The sequence below is a fragment of the Spea bombifrons genome, chromosome 1, assembly GCF_027358695.1.
Source record: "Spea bombifrons isolate aSpeBom1 chromosome 1, aSpeBom1.2.pri, whole genome shotgun sequence".
Taxonomy (NCBI): Eukaryota; Metazoa; Chordata; class Amphibia; order Anura; family Pelobatidae; genus Spea; species Spea bombifrons.
Genome location: NC_071087.1, coordinates 64521725 through 64542471, shown reverse-complemented (window position 1 = coordinate 64542471; position 20747 = coordinate 64521725). Strand labels below are relative to the sequence as shown.

The following is a 20747-nucleotide window of genomic DNA, read 5'->3' as shown; positions in this document are numbered from 1 at the left end:
CCTCCCGGCTGCAGCGCAAGTTGTGTATGCGAATCGCGTAGAGCTCTACACGCTGCCCGGACTAAGCACCAGGGACTCAGAAGCACCGGTAAGTTTTGAGGAGGGAGGGGGAGGGAGTGTTAAATGGGGGCATAAGGCATTTCTGGAGGCAGAGTGCTCTGTGAAATGCCTTTTAACTCCCTTAATGCCACTCTGCCTCCAGAAATGCCTTATACCTCCCTATATGCCACTCTGCCCCATAATGCCTTTTAACCCCCTAAATGCCAGAGTGGCACATAGGGGTATAAGGCAATTCTGGAGGCAGAGTGGCACATAGGGGGTCAAAAGGCATATCATGGGGCACAGTGGCATATAGAGGGTTAAAATGCACAGTGGCATTTAGAGGGTATAAGGCATTTCTGGGGCAGAGTGGCAAGCCTGGGGGCAGATGTGCATAACTGGGGGGGCAGGTTGAAAAAAGGAAATAAAAACAAAATAGTTTTCTCAATCATAGCTTTTATTAACAAACAATTGTTCACATAGTTTACATGAATTAACATTTACTGGTAAAACTTTTTTCCTATAGGGTCGTCTTATATTCAGGCTTTTTCTTTTTTTCATAAATTAATATTCAGATTTTGGGGGGGTCGTCTTATAATCGAGCAAATACGGTATATATAATATTATTACATATACAGTGTAGGAATAGTGGTAGTCAAGATATGTCTGAACACTTACCATAGATAAATGCTGTTCTTGGAACATCGAATAAGTAACTCGCTGGGATTCGGGTAAAGAGATAGAAACAGAGACTTTCTTAACTGGTGTATTAGCTGATTTTGGGCTGGAACTGGAAAGCGCATCTGTCTGAAATGGATATTAAAGTGAATATCTTACAACCTGCAATATCGCCATTTATTCATAGCAGAAAAAATCCTGCACATTTTGGTTATGCTTCTTAAAGCAAAAGCATATACCCTCTGGCTGTCAGAGAGAATTCCCTGCACCGCTGTGGGGAACTCTCCTCTCTGACAGTTGGGAAACAACCCCCGCTTCTAACGACACCTCCTTCCGGCTGCAGCGGAAGTTGTCTAAGCAAATTGCGTAGACGTCTACCCGCTGCCCCGACTACACACCAGGGAGTCAGAAGCACCGGTTGGGGGGGGGGGGAGTGTTAAATGGGGTGCATAAGACAGGAACAAAGTACAACAGGGAAGTTTATTTCATAGGAGAAATATTAGCACAAGATACCATTGTCGAAAACCGGAGGGTCAGAGGTTTAGATATAATTTAAGAAACTTTTACTTCTTACAGACAGAGTGGTGGATAAACTTAACTGCCTCCCATCAGAAGTGGTAGAGACTAATACAATGAGAGTTGCATTGGATAGGCATAAAGCTATCATGAATTTAACACAAGACCAAGGGATGATTAGGGTCTGGGTCTCCACATCAAGTTCTATGTTTCTATGTAACCACATATTTTGGGTATACCAGATACATATACATGTACTGAATTGTACATTATGTACTAAGATTACATAAACCTCATAAAGCCCTTATTTAAAATGGAACAAGCAACCCACAGTTTGTGATGACACCAAATACGCTATGCAGAACAAGTCACAAGCTCTTAGCTGGGATTTAAATGTCTTTTCAGGTCTGTTTAAAACGAGGCTTAAGTCTTGTGGTTCTGTATCAACAAGTAATAAAAACTCACCTGTAAACCGTGAGCAAGGCAAAACTCCATGACGGTGGCAACAAGGGGTGCCAACATTGTGGCTTTTGCCTCTGACACACCATCAAGCTTTTTTATGTTGTCTACAGTGGTTGGCCTACAAAAGACAGTAATATGTTATTAACAACAAAAATTATTAGCAGGCACCAGTAAGTCATCGTATAGCATATTGTAATAGTTTACCAGGGATCCGTGTCAAATACCAGCAGCTTACCAGTATCGATAATATGGAAGACACAAACACTACTTCTTGCAGCCAGTTACATCACTGTACACATCCACATCTAAATAAGCTGACCCTGTGAATCTTGAAGTATTAACCCTCAATAGCCCATCATGAAGATTCTATGAAGTGATTGGCAAAATTTGTTCACCATCTCCAGACTGTGTGACCCTGAGAATATGTCCTTGACATCGGGGCAAAAGGCTCAGACTCAAGATCAAACCCTGAGAGTTCCCAGATATTCACACATCATTCCACATATTTTAAACAATAATGTAGAGCAGAGTGCGAAATGTTGACCAATCAGCAGAAGGTTCCACTGGTTTCAATGGAAACTGTTCCACAATGAAGGCTTTGCAGCAATTCATTAAAATAGATACATTGTCAGCAAGCAGAAGTCAGGAGCATTTTAGTAACAGTATATTCTAAATCTAAACGGTTACTAAAATTACAACTTTATTATGAGAAAAGGGGACGCCTTTTTCTTCTGCTCAATTCAAAATTAAATGTCTTCACTGAAGGTTAAATGTTTTGTTTTATGATAACATGTGAGTTACTAATTATGCATATTGAAACTAGCTACACCCTGCTGTTAGTGTCAATGTTTTGTTAAAAGGGTGTATTTTCTTCAAGCAATATATGTGGCAAACAAATATTGTTATTATGATCCCATTCCTCTCCTTCTCACCAAAGGCCGACAAAACCAATTAGGTTCCACCAAAGGCGAGCAATAATGTAACAAAAATTGAAGAATACTCATGCATATCTGCGAAGGGGAAGTCATTCCCTTGGTAAAGATGTTGGGTGTTTAATACATATATATATATAGTTTATTTAGTGCAATAATGTAATATGTTATACGTTCTGGAGTGTATTTGCTAAACTAATAATTGGAAGACATTTCATATCTCCCAATTCTTAAATATTATTCTTAAAGAACAGTTAAGTTGCTTCTGCATGATGCACAGCTAACCGAGGTGAATTTTAAGAATTTTCTCCAGACTGTAGAAATAATTTGGTCCCTTTATAGAGGATACAGTGTCATTTTACCTGCATATTGCACAGTGATATCAGTGAGTTGAGATGTGCAACCCACCTGTAAACTCCCAGTTTAGTAAAAAAAACAATAATCACTTCATGCCCATAGGTAAAACCCAATACAAGTTGAAACAAGCCTACATTAGTCATTTATGTCTTTTGATAAAGAAACTAAACAGGACTGTACCTCAATTTAGCCATGTCCACCAGTACTTTGTTGGTAGCCAGCACTGCAGGCGGTATATCTTTCTCGCTAGCAATTTTCTGTCTAGCAGCAACCAGCTTGCCATACAGGGAAGTCTTTGTCAAACAAAAGGGATAAAAAAAACAAACAAAAAAAATGAATTAAACCTATGGAAAACATGTCTGATAACCACCAAATTTAATGTTTAATTCAGTAGCCATATCTAGTTCAATTCTTCCCCTCACAAGAAATAATTTGATTAAGTTGGTCAATGTGTATTTGCAATGGCATCAAATAACCTTCATTTTCATAAATCAGTGGCTATGCCTGACAACGTGGTAAAAGATCTCGTTTTTAAAAAAAAAATTTATTATAGAGATCTAAAAGATCTTCCCTTAATAATATATTTTGCTGTGTAAGGGCTATGAACAGGTAAGACAGACTACACACACGCCTTCAGCCATCTCCAGCTCTGGCTCATGCACGAGCCCCACAAAGTAAAGAACGCATATAGGTACTGACAAAGTACATTAATATGCATTCAGATTTGAGGAAGCTGTTTGGGACAGTAGACTGCGTCTTTAGATGTGATCTTCTTGAGAAGCCAGTTACTTGTAAAATCAACTTGCAGATACTCATAGCAGCACAGTGTGAGTGATTGGAGCGACGGCCATCATCATTGGGGGGGTCTGGTACTGCAGGGTCACGTAAAGTGCATTATGTGACCCTGTAGTAGTAGTAGTAGTAGTAGTAGTAGTAGTAGTAGTAGTAGTAGTAGTAGTAGTAGTAGTAGAGAGGAAGTGATGCAGCAGATCGCTTGCAGAACGCGAGCTGCAAATGAGAAAGGTCTCCATGAATTAAGAGGGAGGGGAAGTAATGTGTTTGTGCACTGTACTGTTAATAGTGCGTGTATAGTGCTAGAATCAGTGTGTGTTGGAGTCAGTGTATACATTTTATATCTATCTATCGATATATATGTGTGTGTGTGGTGATAGCATGACTGTGTGTCTGTTAGTATTTGGTTTTCAGGCCTTACTCACAGCGGGCGTTCACATGATAGGAAGAGGATGACGTGCACTCGAATGCCGTCACAGAGCCTATCATATTACCCTGCTTCCTGATTGACCCAGAAGTGCCCCATACAATACTGGATGTTCATTCTACACACTGCCTTTGGTTGGTGTAGAGGTCCTAGTATTATCTGCTGCATTGGTGAATCAAGGTATTTCAAACGGCTATTCTTTTGACCTTGCTTATAGTTCCTGATCCAGTTAGGCACCTGTCTTTTTGGTATCATGACCTAGCCTAGTCTATAATTGTGCTTGCTCCACAATTTGGTTTTGTTTCATTAAGTTTGGTTCTGACCCAGCGCACCCCCTGCCTCTGCACCCATCTCGATTTTGTCCTGACAACCTGGTTACCTCAGTTCCTGTTTTGTGGACCTGCCATTTGGTCCTATCTCCGCTTCAGGGTTTTGGACTTCTGCATACATGTTACATGGTGTTGGGGTGTTATGTATGCTTGTTATCAGAGGGCAAAAGTTAGACTGCTCTGAGGTGTCACTAACCCAAGCTCACCCTTGCTCTCAGAAGGTGTGCATATGAGAGACTCATATGGAAGAGGGGTGGCTCGAAGGGTGGGACAATGGGATAGACCTGGGGCAGTATCATGGGAGGAGCATTAGGACCCAGGCTTTAAGTTTGTACAGGGCACCAAGATTTCTGATGGCGGCCCTAACGACAGCCTACTGAACTACCGACTGCATACCCGCAGTTGCTTTAAGAAGATGCCAGGGGTATCTCCAAACTTCTTACAGTACAATTTTATTGATGCTGTGACAATTTTCCTTTTTACCAGGATATTACATATATGTATATACATTTCACACAATGCTGATCAGTGCTACCTAAAGATCTCCTATGCAACAACAGTAGATATATTTATTTAACTTGAAAGTATAAAGCAGGGGTGCATAACTCCAGTTCTTAGGGCAACACACAGGCCACAATATCCAAGCTTGAGCAGACATCTCAATTAAACACATGCCCAGTGATGCAAAGAACATACACTTATTTTGCATGCAATTTAGTTTGAAGAAGATTATCACCTCTGTAATAAAACAGATTTGCTAATTTGAAAATGACCAGGAGATGGCGCTCCACAATGACTAACAATCAATGCCCTGTAATATGAATTACCTTTATAATGAATCTGTTACTGACAAGCAAAATATCTATTTGTGTAAAAAAAACAAACTTAATATTGAGCTTTTTAATAAATAAAACACAAAACATCATTAGAGCCCCATGTTTTAGGTTTCCAAAGCGGCACCCCACTCAGTCCCAGGAGAATACCCATATGGTGTGGTGTCACATCTACTGGCTAGGAGATACGTGTAGTTAAACTGATATACCAGCCATGACAACTGTACTTAAAAGCCAAGGAGAACTTCATTTAAGTGTGTCTTAGACAAAATGACTTTAGAACTAAGATACAGCTAGGTTCACCATTCAGCTAAAACACCTCCTTCCCTTCTAGCTGCAGGTTGTTCAACACATTTAAAGGTTACCACAACAGAATGCTCCATAACAGACAAGTAAGTCTGGCACAGGGATGCCATGACTGCTTCATCCATGCATTTGCAGAGATGTACAATAAACATTGTTTATCGTAAAACCGTTTTCAGGAAGACAACAATCTTTCTCTGCAATGTAAATTAATGCTTCATGTGAAACATTAATAAACTTCTAGCACCTAATTTAAAGCAGCCCTAACCATAGGTCTAGCCTGAGTAAGCAACTCACCTGCAACTCCAGCTCTCTGGGGGAAATTGTGGGCTCTGGTGGTTTGGAAGGCTTGATTGGTGACTGCAGTCTTGAATGACACAGTGGAAACATGATAAAAATGTATGAGATATGACCAATGATTAAAAATGTATATAATATATACCCTGGAGGGGTAGAGGCCTGCCTACACACACACACACTAAGTTAAATTCTGAAAAGCAGCAATTATTTTGGAATGGTAAGCACTTAAAATTATCTATTATAAAATGCTTGTCTCTTGGTACTAGGCAATAATTGTAATATTGAGAGCTTTCACATAAAAAGAACTGAAGACAATACAGCCGTATCCAATACTCGCTAGAAACATATAATGGTTATAAATGGACCAAAAACATTAAAATATGTTAAAAACAAGGATTAGTGAAAATAACAGTAAAGCTCAGTTTATGGGAAAGTACTGTAAGTTACCAAAACAAATGGTGCCTCAAATTTTGATTTTTAATATTCTTTTTGTCTATGGACTTAAATGTATCTTTCATATTCTTTAGTCATCGGACTTGTGACTCCCTCTACTCAAAGCAGGAAGCTTGAAGATGCTGCTCTACTTGTACATTAATTGCACTCCCTAGTAGGTTAAGCAAATAAACTGGAGCAGATCTGTCATTTTGTTCCTCTGAATATTTAATCAGATAAAAAAAAATGAAAAAAAAAACAAGCCTTTTCAGTTTTGATGACAACAACCAATTCCTCTTTTTGTGTCACTGGATAATTAAATGTTTTGCCAAAATTTTACTTGATGTAAGAATTATTTCTGGGAAAGGTTTGGGCATTTAAGAGTGTTAGGGATGAGGTTTCCAATGCTATGTTTAGTGTGACATTCAGCAGAGTATGTGGAACAGCAACATCTAGAGGCAGGGAAATGTGACAATTGTCATTTTCTAACTCCTTTTTTTTTTTTTAAATAAGCATCAGTTTACATGGATTAAAACACATCGAAATTCATGTAAATTTGATTTCAATATGCATTTTATATTAGAATATGGCTGGCAATGTCCCTTAAAAATTGGAAAGGGTAAAAATCAGGTCAGGAATGAATAGGCATGTGAAACAGGGAAACGCTCACTTTACTTAAAACAAATGTTTAATTAAAATATCTATCCTTTGTTCAGATGACTTTTTTTATGCATGAAGAAACAAAGTTAAAGAAAGGTACCTTGTTTTTGAAACTGAAGTTTTGGGAAGTTTCTCCCCTTCTTTATATGAAAACCTGTCCAAAGTTTTCTGCAAGTTTATAGTTAAAACAACACAATGTCAAACTCAAAGTGTAAAAAACAAACAAACAAAAAAAAGCAGTTTACATAAAAACTACCAACGAACCCGATGATCTGGTCCAGGTTTAGCAGATCTTGCATTTGGTGAAGGCTGTCTCACTAAAGGAGAATGTGTCTGCAGACTGCAAATGACAAAAATAAAGAAATAAATGATCACTTACACCATACATAACAGGAATGCTTCCCAGAAACACCATATTACAGGAAACCATTCGATAATTCCTTAATGGTGCCCTGGTGCCAATGACACAATAATCAGATGAAAGAGATACAACTGTTGAGGACAGCCTAGGAAGGGATAACTAATACTGGACTGACTAGAAGCTTTAACTTTCCCCAGGATCTAAAATGTATGTGTTACCCCAAAATTAGTACTTGAAATCAGGCATTACGTACATAACTTGGTGCATTTAGGTTTTTTTTTATGGTAATCTATATGAATAACAAAACATTAACGTTTAGACAGCTATTCAAGTTGACACCATAGACTGACACAGACTTTTTCAATATAGGTCTATCATTTGCCTATGTAATAATTCCTAGCCACACGAAGGATTGTTTTGGGGACAAATTTAAAGATAGGTACCTTGGAGTAAAGGTTCTACGAGGACATAAATCTTCATTGGGCTGAAGCAGCAAACTTGGAGTTAATTCATTTTCAGCTTTGCTAATCCAGTTTCGGCCCTAATTAAAAACAAAACAATATTAGAAGCATTTAAGACAGCAATTAAAACATTTAAGCTAGAACTGGTAGTACCTTAACAGTAAGGCCACAAGTAGTGGCAAACTTGTTGTGGCCAGAAGACTCTTGAAGGAAGCCCTCTGTGATAAGTTGCCGGGCCAAAGCCTTCCAGAAAACCTCGGTCTGGTCTTTACCCTTGCCAAAGCAAGGGTGGCGGCGATATCTGTCTGGCAACCGCTGTGAGTTCTAAAAAGACAAATACTGCTAATGATCAGTACAACCAAATGTACTTTTTTATTTTAAATAATTTTTGGTGTACACTGAAGGTTCTGTTATATTGTGCTATGCAACTATTTTGAACTTTGTTATGTGGTAGCCTGATCAACAGTCAGACCAAATCAATTTTACAAAATCTATCTAATCTACTGTTGCAATGTTTCTCTGTCAAAAGTATGACCGGCCTAGAAATAGTCAATTGATTTTTGACTCAATTGGGCAAAATGTCCAATCGAAATTAACCCATACATTTTTTTAATGTAGAATTTTTTTTTTTAACACACCATGTATGAAGATCTATGCTTTCTTTAGTAAACAATTTTAACTTCCTGTTGCGAAATTCATGCTGCTTTGGATGCACAAGTTATAAGCCAGATTCCAGTGCGGATGTCAAAGCTAGGGTGCAAGTCAGGCCTCAGTCTGGTTCATGGAGTCAGGGTATGAGACAGAACTTGGCCTGGTTTGTTGAAGCCAGGATATGAGCTAGCTAAAGATATCCCCAGGCGAGGATTGTATCACCCATGCAAGTTTTGTGGGACTTAAGTGCTTAAGTCCCCAAAAAATTTGAGTACCCATTCCTTAACTCTTTACCACACGGTGCCAGCCACATATTATATTACTGTGACTTTCTTCTCCTCTATGCGCAACCACTATCGCCTGTGACCTCCAAGTTATTTATCAAGCCAAGAAGAGGAAACCTTGGCGAGTGGGCTGCTGCTATTTATAGGACTATTTATTTTATTGCTGTTTTTATTGTTCTTAGCGCTTTTACCTTCCTATTTTTTGCTGCAGGATATGAGCTAGGCCTAGCCTGATGAAGCCAATGTACAAGCCAGACTGCAGCCTGGTTCATTGGATCCAAGGTATCAGCCAGACCTTTGTCTAATTCACAGGAGCCAAACTCAAGCCTGGATGTTGACGCCAAGGTACAAGCCAAACCCGGCCTGGTTCACAAAGCCAGGGTGTCAGGCAGATGTTAGCCTGTTTTGTTGAAACCAGGATATGACCCAGGCTTTGGCATGGTCCATGAAGGTATGAGCCAGACACGAAACTGGTTGGTTGGATCCAGGGTGTGCGAGCCAGACCTTAGCCTGGTTAACTAAAGTCAGAGTAAGGGGGCAAATTCATTAAAACCACAATATGAAGCCAGGGTATAAGCCAGATGGTGTGAGCTAGATTTTAGCCTTCTAAGTGAAGCGAAGGTACAAGCTAAACCACAGCATGGTTTGTGGAGCCAGCGTACAAGCCAGAGCACGTAAGTATGATACTATTTCTAAAGTGGGAACTGCCAGCTATAATCTTACAATAAATACAAATTCTTACACTGTACATTTTATTGCCCTGTTACATAAAAATTAGCTGTTCACGCTGCCACTAACTGCTTGAGAGAATGTGCTAATCTGGCCTGTGAAGAAATACAAGAAGAATTAAATGTGCTGCTTCTCTTTTAACAGGAGACTGATAAGCATTAATTAGATTTATAAATAGAAACCTTGCAACTGAATAATAATACAATGAAACTGATATCTTAATAACAGTAAAAGCAAATGTTGCCTTTGGTGATTAGGGCCTGAAAAAACCAGTTAAGCAACATCTCATTAAGTAGGATAAGACAACCACTTTATTTTTTTTTTTACTTTAGAGGGTTTCCTTTTTGAGATGTCTTGGTTCTCATTATAACAGAGGTAGTATAAAATTTCATCAGAAGCAACTTCTTAATTTGAAAGTTCCCGGGAGGTCTTGTTCAGTACAACAGACTGACTCCGTTTACAGATAATAACTGAAACCAGATACCCTCCTGTGGTCTATATCGGGACTGTCTGGAAGCCCATCTGTACTTTGTTATCAGAGGGGAAAAAGTACAGGTGGACTGAACATTTAAAAAAAAAACAAAAAAAAAAAACCTGAATTCACTGTATGAAAAATAAGAAAGCATAAATACATTTAAATATGGTGATGTATTTCCCAAATAAAAAAAAACAATCTTTTATTATTATCGGTTGACAATATATAATTTCAAAATGGGAATATTTTGAGGCTATGGGGGGGGCAGATTAAGTATTTATTTCTTTATTAAAAAGCCTATGCGCCCAGCCAGAGAACATGATCAAATTGTTCCTTCACCTTCTGTAATACAATTGACTGTCATGCAATATTAAAATAAATGAAGAGTCCAATAATAACAAAATTGTAGACACTTTTCTTTAGAGCGTATATTTAAAAAATGTTTTTAATAAAAAGGTATTGACAATCCAACTACTAAAATTTAACTTTTTGAGATTTACAATTATTCGCTGCATTTGCCTTGCCACCAAACAAAAAATATTTCACATATTCAACATCAGTTGGGCGATACTTAAAAGTTAGTATTCAATTAATGTAAGATCAAATCACATTGCAATTGTCAGTACTAGCACGTTAAGGCAAGGTTTCCATTTGGTTTTTTTTGCTAAAAACGCCTATAAAAACGCCAATAGCGCCACCTGGCGTTTTTTTTGTGAAAAACGGCTGCAGCCAGATGTTAGCTGTAATTCAATAGGAAATCGCAAAATGCCATTTCCACTTGGCGTTTTTCTGTTTGGCGTTTTTTCAGTCCTCTTTGGCGTTTTTCTGCTTTTTTGGGCTCTGTGGCAGTTTTTCAAAATCGCAGCATGTTCACACTCTGGCGTTTTTTGCAAGAAATCTTGGCGTTTTTCCTCCAATAGAAGTCTATGGGAGAGAAAAAACGCCATGAAAAAGCCATGTGGGTTTATTGCCTTGGCGTTTTTATGGCGTTTTTTCCACAGTTACAATGCAGAGGATGGACCCAGTATCTGTGTGTCCTACGAGAAATAGGCGGAAAACAAACAGTTTCACACAAAACAAAGTCCTTGACTGGTTCATATTGAATTTTACACCATTTGGAACAAACATGCCATTACAAACAAACATACGCGACTGGATCCTGCGTGCCAAAAGCAACAGCAAAAAATTTGCACCATCATTTGGGGCCAATCTTCCCAGAGGAGCAGACATTCGGAATAAAGCATGCCTTACAAACCACAGAAAAGAGACAAAAGGGTCTACCAAGTAAATGACATCAGGAGAGGGCAGATACTTGCCATTTATCCTAATCCCTTTTAGCTGGGTGAAACTTCTAACTGGAAAAACTGCCTAAGGTCAAAAAAAGCAATTTCCACAGAAAGGCTAAAACGCCAGAAAAAACTGCAGAAAAAACGCCAAAACGCAGGTAAATGCAGCGGCAGTTTTCTTGGCAGTTTTCCTGGCGTTTTTCATCAAGAAAAAAACGCCGGACAAAAACCCAAGTGGAAACCTAGCCTAAGGGTATCAAAGTTAGCACATACTATTTTGGGGGTACATCAAAATACCCCCAAATAAACCATGAAAGAAAGTGCAGTTCTAGAAGTTACACGAGCCACTTACCGATCCACGTAGAAACAAGACAGGAACGCCAGTCCCAAATTTGCCACCCAGTGCCTCTACTGCCGACAGGAGCTGGTAAGCCTTCTGGCCAAAGTCTTGTAAATTGCCTTCCGTGTCATTGATTGAAAGATTATGTAATAATCTAAAGAATGGAAAAATAAATTTATTTAAATCACACAACACATAATGACACTCACGTGGGATGCATTATTCTCATGCTGCCACAGGCAGGGATGGACATGGTTTAAGAATTTTAACCATCAGCCGCTACGCTTGAACATAATTATACATGTATGAGTTGCTCTGACAGATCAACCCCACCCATGTGCTTGCTGTACTCTTTCACACAAGCTGGCATCCTCGGGACCATGGGATTCACATTCCAATGCACTGGTACTATTTCATCAACAGGCAGACATGTTTGTACTTGTCTCTAAATTTTTAGTACCCATTGAGGTGCTGTGCATTCACCCCTTTTCAGATGTGCGCAGGGCCAGATTAGCAATGGCCAGGTGGTTCTGGCACTTTAAGGTGGGAGAAAACCACACAGTGCATTGGAAAGAAGAAAACAAAAAAGTATTCTGAAAAATATACACAAAAGGGTCCCATGTGGGGTAGTACAGTGATGGTGCAGATTTAATGTTTCAGAGGGCCACATCCATGCTTTACATATCACCCTATAGTACAGATTTAAGGGGATTAGGGGGGGTAGTGATTTTTTTCATTTTTACTTATAGTGGATGTGGTGAGGGGCTTTTCTTTTTTTTAGAACTATTTTGCTTCATTTTCTTTTATAATAATTGTTTTTGGCTCGAGAGCCCTTTGAGCATCTCTCACACATTTTCATTTGCCAGTGATGTTATGGTGGCATCATTGGTCTCCCAATGAATTTTTTTTTTTATTTAAATTTACATTTCATTGGCAAAAGGAGAAAGTATTTTTCTTGTTCTCCTAATCCTAATTGTTCTGATTAAACTATGATCAGCAAGCAGGCCTTGATAGACCTGCATTGCAGATTACTATAACTACAATCAGCCAGCAGGGGGAGCAATGGAAGGCGCCAGCAGGTTCTATGATGACCTTACCGAGGCTCTCCTGTTGTCAAACGAACTTGCGGTGGGTTCCATACCAGCGCTCAAAGCAAGCGTGGTTACACATGGTCAACTGGCAGAAAGGGGACTGGACAGTTTGATAAGCATTCTTTGTAAGATGCTATGATATTTTGTTTGTTAGTCCTTTAGTATCATAATCATTAAGTATGTACTTGACTGTGATAAAAAAGAAAGGTCAAACATGTGTCCTGGCATTTTCCCCATAGGGCAGAGTATTCACCTTGTCCTGCAGTTATCACAGCATTTTTCAGTTCCCATGATGCCAGACAAGGCCTTGCGGAGTTGTTTGTCTTCAAAATGAGACAAGATGATCCTACACGTGGGACCAATGTGAGGTAAATAAAAAGAACAAGAATTTACATGTTAACTTGAACAGGATCTGAAATCATCTTCATTAAATAATTCTTAGGGGAGACAGCTACTTGTCTTTGTTTCATTCACAGAGAGTGATGTCAGTCTTGAAAAAGGGAAGAAAAATAAAACTATATTGAATAACAGATTAAAAAACCTTTCCCCATTACTGTTTATTTTTTTTTAACTATTGGAAAGTGAAGCAAATCATGATTTCCTTATTTTTACTATTAGTAAGCGTCAAGTTGCAATTTTTTTTATGAATACTTGTCCAGATATCACCAGTTCAATGAACCCAGCCACAAAAACAGGGAAAAGAGAACATTGCTCTCAGCTAAACAGTACTGCAGCCCTAGCAGATATTCCAAATGTGGTCTCTTAATATAACTTTGGCCACAAGTTACTTTGTTAACCCCTTAAGGACAATGGGCGATCCCTAAACCCATTGAAAACAATGTGTTTTGAGCCCGTACATGTACAGGCTTTGTCATTAAGGGGTTAAATTCTAGTTTTGGTCCCAGAAAAATATGATATGCAATGATATGCCGTGACATGTTTTGCTGGTCACAGAGCTGTTCACTAGAAATCCAATACTTTTCTAAAAACTAACTGTTCAATGTTTCAACAATTGGCCTATTAATAATACGGGTGAAATAAAAATAATCATACTTGCGTCGACAGCTGCTTGAATTGAGGTATTTTTCCATCTTTCCCAACATTTTCAGCTTGTACTCTCCAAAAGATTTGTTTTTTATCTCACTAAGCATGTGCCTAGCAAAAAGTGGAAAATACACTAAGCAACATACAGCTGTCATATGTAAGCGTATTGACTTAAAGGAACGCTAACAAAGAAGATCAAAGCTTGTTTATTATGCAGTGTTCCCTTAAAAACAGTATTCATTAGGTTACAATTTCATTTGACCCTCTTATTTTGTCTAAAGTACTTCTATACAAACGTACGTAAAGCCAATGTAGGTAAAGACATGTAGGACTTTTCGCAGGTGTTCTTGGCTTTGTTCAGCCATTTACTGAATACATATTTAAATCCACATTAACATTTCTATGAATTAATAGTTATTAAAACCAATTATTAACTGTCTGTAATTTAAAATGGAGACATTTCTGTAAAGCACTGCTGGTATAAAAGCAGCAACCATTAGAATAAAAATTCTTTGGGTCTCAATAATGACTGCTCCATACATGTAACTATGCCCCAGAATTTATAAATATGGTCTACTTACTTTCCATTAACAATATTTACCTGTTAAAGTTCATGTCTGCTGGGGCCCATAGGGCATGACAAGAGCTGGGAAGTCCATCCCTTCCTGCTCTGCCAATCTCCTGGTAGTACGATTCCATTTCTTTAGGAGCCCCATAGTGGATTACTTTGCGGATATCAGCCTTATTAATGCCCATCCCAAATGCCACAGTGGCCACTACACACTGACAGAAGAGTAATAAGAGCAATGGTTAATATTGTTCGCTACGCTCAGGCCTGCTTGAGCTATCACAGCATCTCGTTTGTGCAACAATTCTAAATGGTGTTTTAGATCAGGCCTGACAGCTTTACAAAAATCACATCTCACAATCAAAAATTGATTGTAGAAAAAAAAAAAAAAAAGCATTTGCCTAGGGGCATTGAAATGCATACAAAATTCAATGTTTTACTATAAAGGGTAAATATTCGAACCTATGTAACAGGTATGCTGATACTGAATCGCTTATCTCACTGCCCTATGTATGACGTTTCTGAGGGAATGTATTAACTGCATCACCATCATACCAATAACAGTCCTCCAACTTCCCTCTATTTGCATACTTTAAATTATCACATTCACATACATCAATATTCCACAAACTTTCATCTTAACACCTTATGTTAAGGGATTATCACCCCTTTGACATTATTGGCACAGACAATTTATGTTTCACGAACGTACTACTCAACAGCAGATTGAGCGTTACCACGTAAAAGTGTCTCTACTGTAAAAATGATATGACCCAATGGTTCCCCCACCTGGATTTCATCTCGCATGAAACGGTGATGTACGTCTCTCCTTGCCTTGATCCCCATGCCTGCATGATATGTGTCACATTTAATGCCCAGCTTGGTCAGCTCTGCTGTGACTTGCTCTGATGTCTTTCTGGAAGGGCAGTAAACAATCGTGGCTCCTTCAAACTCCCAGCTAGACCTAAAGCAAAACAAAGCAAGCAAAGAAACACTGGTTTAAACTTGGTTTTAGAGGGCAGAGGCCTGTGTTGTGGTCTTCCAAGGCAAAAAAAAATAAATATGCAATAGATGGAAATTGAACAAATATAAAAATCACGTTTCAAGAAATAGAAAACCCTTGATGTACAATATACTACATCATCAGCAGAGAAAGAGAGAGAGAGAGGCAGATGGCCAACATTCTGGGAAAGTTTTATTTGTAAGGTATTCAAGAGCACACTGATCCAAGGGATCTGCAAATGGTTGTTTATGGGCCATGTCCTTTGGGTTGTACAAAAGAAGATCAAAATAACCAAAAACCTAACACAATAAAGAAAGAATCCTCATAAACAACTAATTAATGACTGGGTTAGTGAAGAGAGAGAATGAGAAAAAACCCAAACCTTTAACACCGTTTAGAAAGTGAGCAAAACTAGAGTATGGGCTGGTTGCATCATAGCATCTCATAAGATGAATATCTTATATTCGAGGTAGTCTTATAATCAGATCCTAGCCAGACTATAAAGACAAAGATCCAGATCCCCCGCAGCTCTGCAGGGGACCTGGATCCACCTCTCTGGCAGCCGGTGGATATCTGCACGATGCACGCAGACAACCTCCGCTGCAGCCGGCACTTCCGCCGAGGATTCTACAGAACGCCAGCATGACCTTCCTGTGCTCCACCATAGAAGCCCGACAGAAGCACCGGCCAGCAGCTGAGGAGGTTGTCTGCACGCATTGCACAGACGTTGACCGGCTGCCAGAGAGGAGGTTCCCCCGCAGCTCTGCAGGAGCCGGTGAAAACCTCCGCTGCTACCTGACACTTCCGCTGGGACTTCTTTGACAGAGCACCAGCATGACATTCCAGTGCTCTGTCATAGAAGCCCCGGCAGAAGTCCTGGGTAGCGGTGGAGGTTGTCTGCGCACATCGCTCAGGGAGGCAGAGTGGATTAATATTTACTTATAAAACTTTTCCTCTTATAGGGTAGTCTTATATTTAGGGTTTTTGTTTTATAAATATTTACATTTTGGGGGGTCGTCTTATAATCAAGTAAATACAGTATTATTGGAAGCGATTTCCATCAGGGCTGGAAGAATAAAATTTGCCCTACCAGTGAGATAATTGCCTTTAATCTAAAGTTATATAATTTAGGACTATTAAAAAATATTGTTCACCCTAAACTCTATTGTTCACCTTTAACCAAGAATAAAAACAATATTGCTTAGAAGTCAAGATATTTTTAAAAATTATTTGTCATTTTTTCCCAGATTTGCATCAAATCAGATTTGAGATCTAAATCCAGATTGTAGTATAAACAGATTCCAGGCCTTAACATCTATAGACAGCCATCTGTGTATACAAATTATACCAATTACCAAAGTATAAATTCTCAGACAGCGTCGTCAGACTCATTTACCTACTAATGATATGTTTGGTAAAATGATCCGGTACCTGGAGGAAGCCCTCAGAGAAATTACTGGCATTAACTTTTTGTTTGGACCCTGAGCTCTATCCATCTGTGACAACATCTGTGTATTTTGCAACCCTGAATGAAACTTGATAGATATCTGAGGAAAATAGGTAAAACTACCCTTGGGCAGGCCAATCTCTTTGTGGCTCAGGTGTAAATTTTGATAGTTAGCTCTTCAGCAGTATATCATATGTATCATCCCTTTTTGAAATTATGTAAAGTACATTTTGGCAAACATATGGTTACAGTAACTGGCTCCTTTACATTAAGAAGTTAGAAAATCCATTCTTACAAATGTAGTATTGCAGGGACAATTGCACTTCTTGAAGAAAAAAAAAACCTGCCTTGATGACTTAATAGAAAGATCAGGAAACAGGTCTGTAAAGATCCTGATTAAAAACTGTGAAACCTCCCAGGGAAACTGCCCAACTTATTTACAGACCCTTCATGTTTCTAATAATTTGCTACAGTAATCTATGAGTCTCAGACAAGCTAAACAAGGGAACACTATGTCGTCGTCCTCATCAAATGCCAATGACAAAGCCAATGCCAATTAGATATACGGTACCAAATGTGCATTTCAAAAACACGTTCTTTAAAAAGGACCAATGTTTTACACAAACTTAACCTTCTATAAACCATATATAAGTGCATCTCTAAAATGTGTAAGCATACATGTTTAACCCCTTAAGGAACGGGCTGTTTTGTCAACATTTTTGTACCCCTCATTTTAACGTTTCTGCTGTGTTTAGCTGTAATTTTCGTTTATCTCATTTCGTGTGCCCACATAATGTATTGTTTCAAAGGGCTTTATTATTTTATATATTATTTTATATATTATTTTTACGTATTTCATCTAATTTCCTAAAAAAAAAAAACCTTCTATAAAATGTTTTACTCATCTACAAAAGCTAATGAAAAAAAAAACCTGTTACATAGATTCTAATATTTGTCGTGAGTTTTTAAATACGTAATATTTTTTTGCAAGATATAGGGCAATACGTACAAAGTAGAGTATTGCCATTTCAAAATCATATTGGCCATCCTGCGCTAATGTCCTATTGTGAGCATCTTTGACCCTGGCCAATTCAATGTACCCCCACCAAACCATGTATTTTTGCAAACTAGACACTCCAGGGTATTTTAATAGGTGATATTTTAACACTTTTCATGTACTAATTCTACCACCATCCTTTGTTAAAGTTTGTGGTAGTAAGTTAATTACACAAAACTAATTTCTACTGCAAACCTTGAGAAGCTGGTGGTAGAATTGGTGCATCAAAAGTGTTAGATACCACCATTTGATGTACCCTGGGATGTCTAGTTTTAACTTTTTGGGGATTTCAGTGCCAATTTTAGGACTTGTTCATAAGGAAAACGTTTTTGTTTTTTTCTAAACTAAATATCTCCAAAACCTGAGGATTTTGCATGTTTGTGGAAGCAGCACAACATTTTTTTCTCTGCTAGCCTTTTGATGAGCAGTGTATCTCAAAGAGTACATCTGGAAATGTTGTACATTATACACATGTGTATATACACGCCAACACTACATGGACAAAAGTATTGGGACAGTTGACCATTACACCAACAAGGACTTTTATGACATTGCATTCTAAATACATAGACATTAATATGTAGTTGGGGCCCCTTTGCAGTTTTAACAGCTTCCGCTCTTCTGGGTAGGCTGAAGGGGGCATTTCAGGACATTTCGCTGAAGGCCCTTTTCTATTTTAGCATGACTGTAACCCAGTGAGAAAAACAAGGTCCATAAAGACATGATTGGATGATTTTGGTGTGGGAGAACTTAACTGGCCCCACAGAGCCCTAACCTCAACCCCATCAAACACCTTTGGGATGAATTGAGCCAGGCCTTCTCATCCAACATCAAATTGTCTACTAGGTAAATGGGCATAATTTTGTGTTGATGTAATGGTCAGGTGTCCCAATACTTTTGCCCATATGGTGTGTGTGTGTGTGTGTGTGTGTGTATACATACATATACACACAGCTTGTTTCCTTAAAATACACAGCCTAACATTTATAGCTGGCAAGCAGGTGTGGGATCAAGCTAAATGCTCAATTTTAAGTAGATCAATCCAGAATCTGGATTCTGAAATCTGGATCTAGAATTGTGGTTCTCACAGCCATTATGTGTGGGTTTGGGCAGGCTCAAGTGTAGCTCTGTAATCGAAGTCCAGGGTTTGAGCTCCAGCCTAACTTTGCTTGTGTTGCGCCACTGGCCTGCTTCCCAAACCTCTTCAAAAGACCAGTCATTCTCAGTAAGGTTACCCATAAGTTAGGGTGATCGTAAAATCCAACACTTAGGGTAATATTGCATTGCTAGCTATACATTTTTCTTCTTCTATGACTGTTACAGGTTTAAACGAGAAATAGTTTCAATAAATTAATTAAGCTACTGAAGCTCTAATAAGAAAATTAAAGCATCAGCTTTACAGATTTAGCACAATCTATTATTTGCTCAGCTCACAAGATAGGTACCTCAAAGTCTATACAGTAAGATGCTTCTTACCAGTCTGTACATATGCCTGGTGATAAAATTTAATTTATACCTTGTGTACATGGAGTACGTATGTAGATGGGCCACCTTAAACACGTGTGGCTTTAACTCTTATGTAATATGCCCCCACCTCCTTCTAGATTGGCCTCTTATCCTTTGTTCCTGAAAGTCCAAATTGTTATGCAATAACTTCTGCTTCTAGGTGCAGTTAACCGATTGTTCAGCACAGTAGAATATGATTCCGAAATACAAGTCAATAAATAATAATCCAAATTATTTCTGTTTTACCCTTGTTTTTTAATGAGAAACTGTTGCAGATCTTTGCTGATATTAGAGGTTTTGCGTGCCACTTCCAGGAATAGGTTGGGCCGGTCAAAGCTGGTACAGGTGATCTGTGGGTCTTGTAGATCAAGTGACCGAATAATGTCCTCACGGATCGAAGGGCTTGCCGTAGCAGTCAAAGCCACAAATGGTACCTGATCCGGAACAAAGAAAGTCCTTATGTCAAGCTAGTCTGTACACCATACATTTAGGATTGTTAGCTTCATTAAAGCTACAGAAAGGCCTCATTACAAGTACGCCACTCAATAATACCACCAAACACTGATCCTCCAGCAAACACCGTTAAAAAAAAAAAAAAACATTTTAGAAGTATTCTATCACTTTCACAGATACAAGTCTTACTGGACATGTATCAGTATACTTTCTGCAGGTCAGACATGCACCAGTGGCATTTGTTTGGTGATGCTTATGCTGGTTCTGCCATAACCTAATAGAGGATAAATGTATTTATTGTGCACCTTAGGTTTACAGGCCTTTTGAAACCCAGTATAAAGGCTGTGTGCATGCTATGTTTATGAAGACCTCACAGTAGTTATTTGCTATAAAAGGATGAAAATAATGAGTATACTGTATTTAATTTACTAAACCATGAGTCCACAGATTAGTTGCAGTGAGCTAAATAACTTAATCAATTTAAATATCAATAATGAAAGGCAATCCCAGGTAATTTCTCCTGTGAGAAGAGCTGGGCCAACAAGAAATCAGAACACATTATGTATTATACAGGCTCCTCTCTGCCCTTCTTGCAGAGACATTTTTCAGAATGCATTGGATAGATGTGCACTTACTGTTTTAAGTGTTCTTTTCAGGGACCCTAAATTTCGGTAGGCACTTCTGAAATCATGACCCCATTCCGAAATACAATGTGCTTCATCTATCGCAATCAATGTTATGCCTACAAAACAGAGCAAAGAAGGAAACAAAAATTACTGTGGTTAGAAGAAGCACACTTTTATTCAAAGCTTTTGATTCTTCAAATCGAAACGTTGCCTAGAAATCTAAGGTAAAAGGTATCTTATAATAAACCTACAATGAACCAACCAGTGTGACAATCAATCCTGTGAAGATATTGCCATTTAACTGA

The 20747-nt window shown here is 38.6% G+C and overlaps 1 protein-coding gene across 1 annotated transcript in view; it reads right to left on the bottom strand.

The window, feature by feature from the left end:
* The window catches only part of WRN (WRN RecQ like helicase), a 46638-nt gene that overhangs the window by 10328 nt on the left and 15563 nt on the right, over positions 1 to 20747 (bottom strand). The window contains exons 17-31 of the mRNA XM_053462732.1: positions 20452 to 20558; positions 19610 to 19797; positions 15140 to 15314; positions 14384 to 14565; positions 13792 to 13893; positions 12992 to 13084; positions 11660 to 11801; positions 8036 to 8206; positions 7865 to 7962; positions 7325 to 7400; positions 7161 to 7228; positions 5966 to 6035; positions 3165 to 3277; positions 1699 to 1813; positions 718 to 846 (exon numbers count right to left, since the gene is read on the bottom strand). Of these exons, the coding sequence (XP_053318707.1) occupies positions 718 to 846; positions 1699 to 1813; positions 3165 to 3277; positions 5966 to 6035; positions 7161 to 7228; positions 7325 to 7400; positions 7865 to 7962; positions 8036 to 8206; positions 11660 to 11801; positions 12992 to 13084; positions 13792 to 13893; positions 14384 to 14565; positions 15140 to 15314; positions 19610 to 19797; positions 20452 to 20558 (1829 nt within the window). The remainder of the gene's footprint in view (positions 1 to 717; positions 847 to 1698; positions 1814 to 3164; positions 3278 to 5965; positions 6036 to 7160; positions 7229 to 7324; positions 7401 to 7864; positions 7963 to 8035; positions 8207 to 11659; positions 11802 to 12991; positions 13085 to 13791; positions 13894 to 14383; positions 14566 to 15139; positions 15315 to 19609; positions 19798 to 20451; positions 20559 to 20747) is intronic.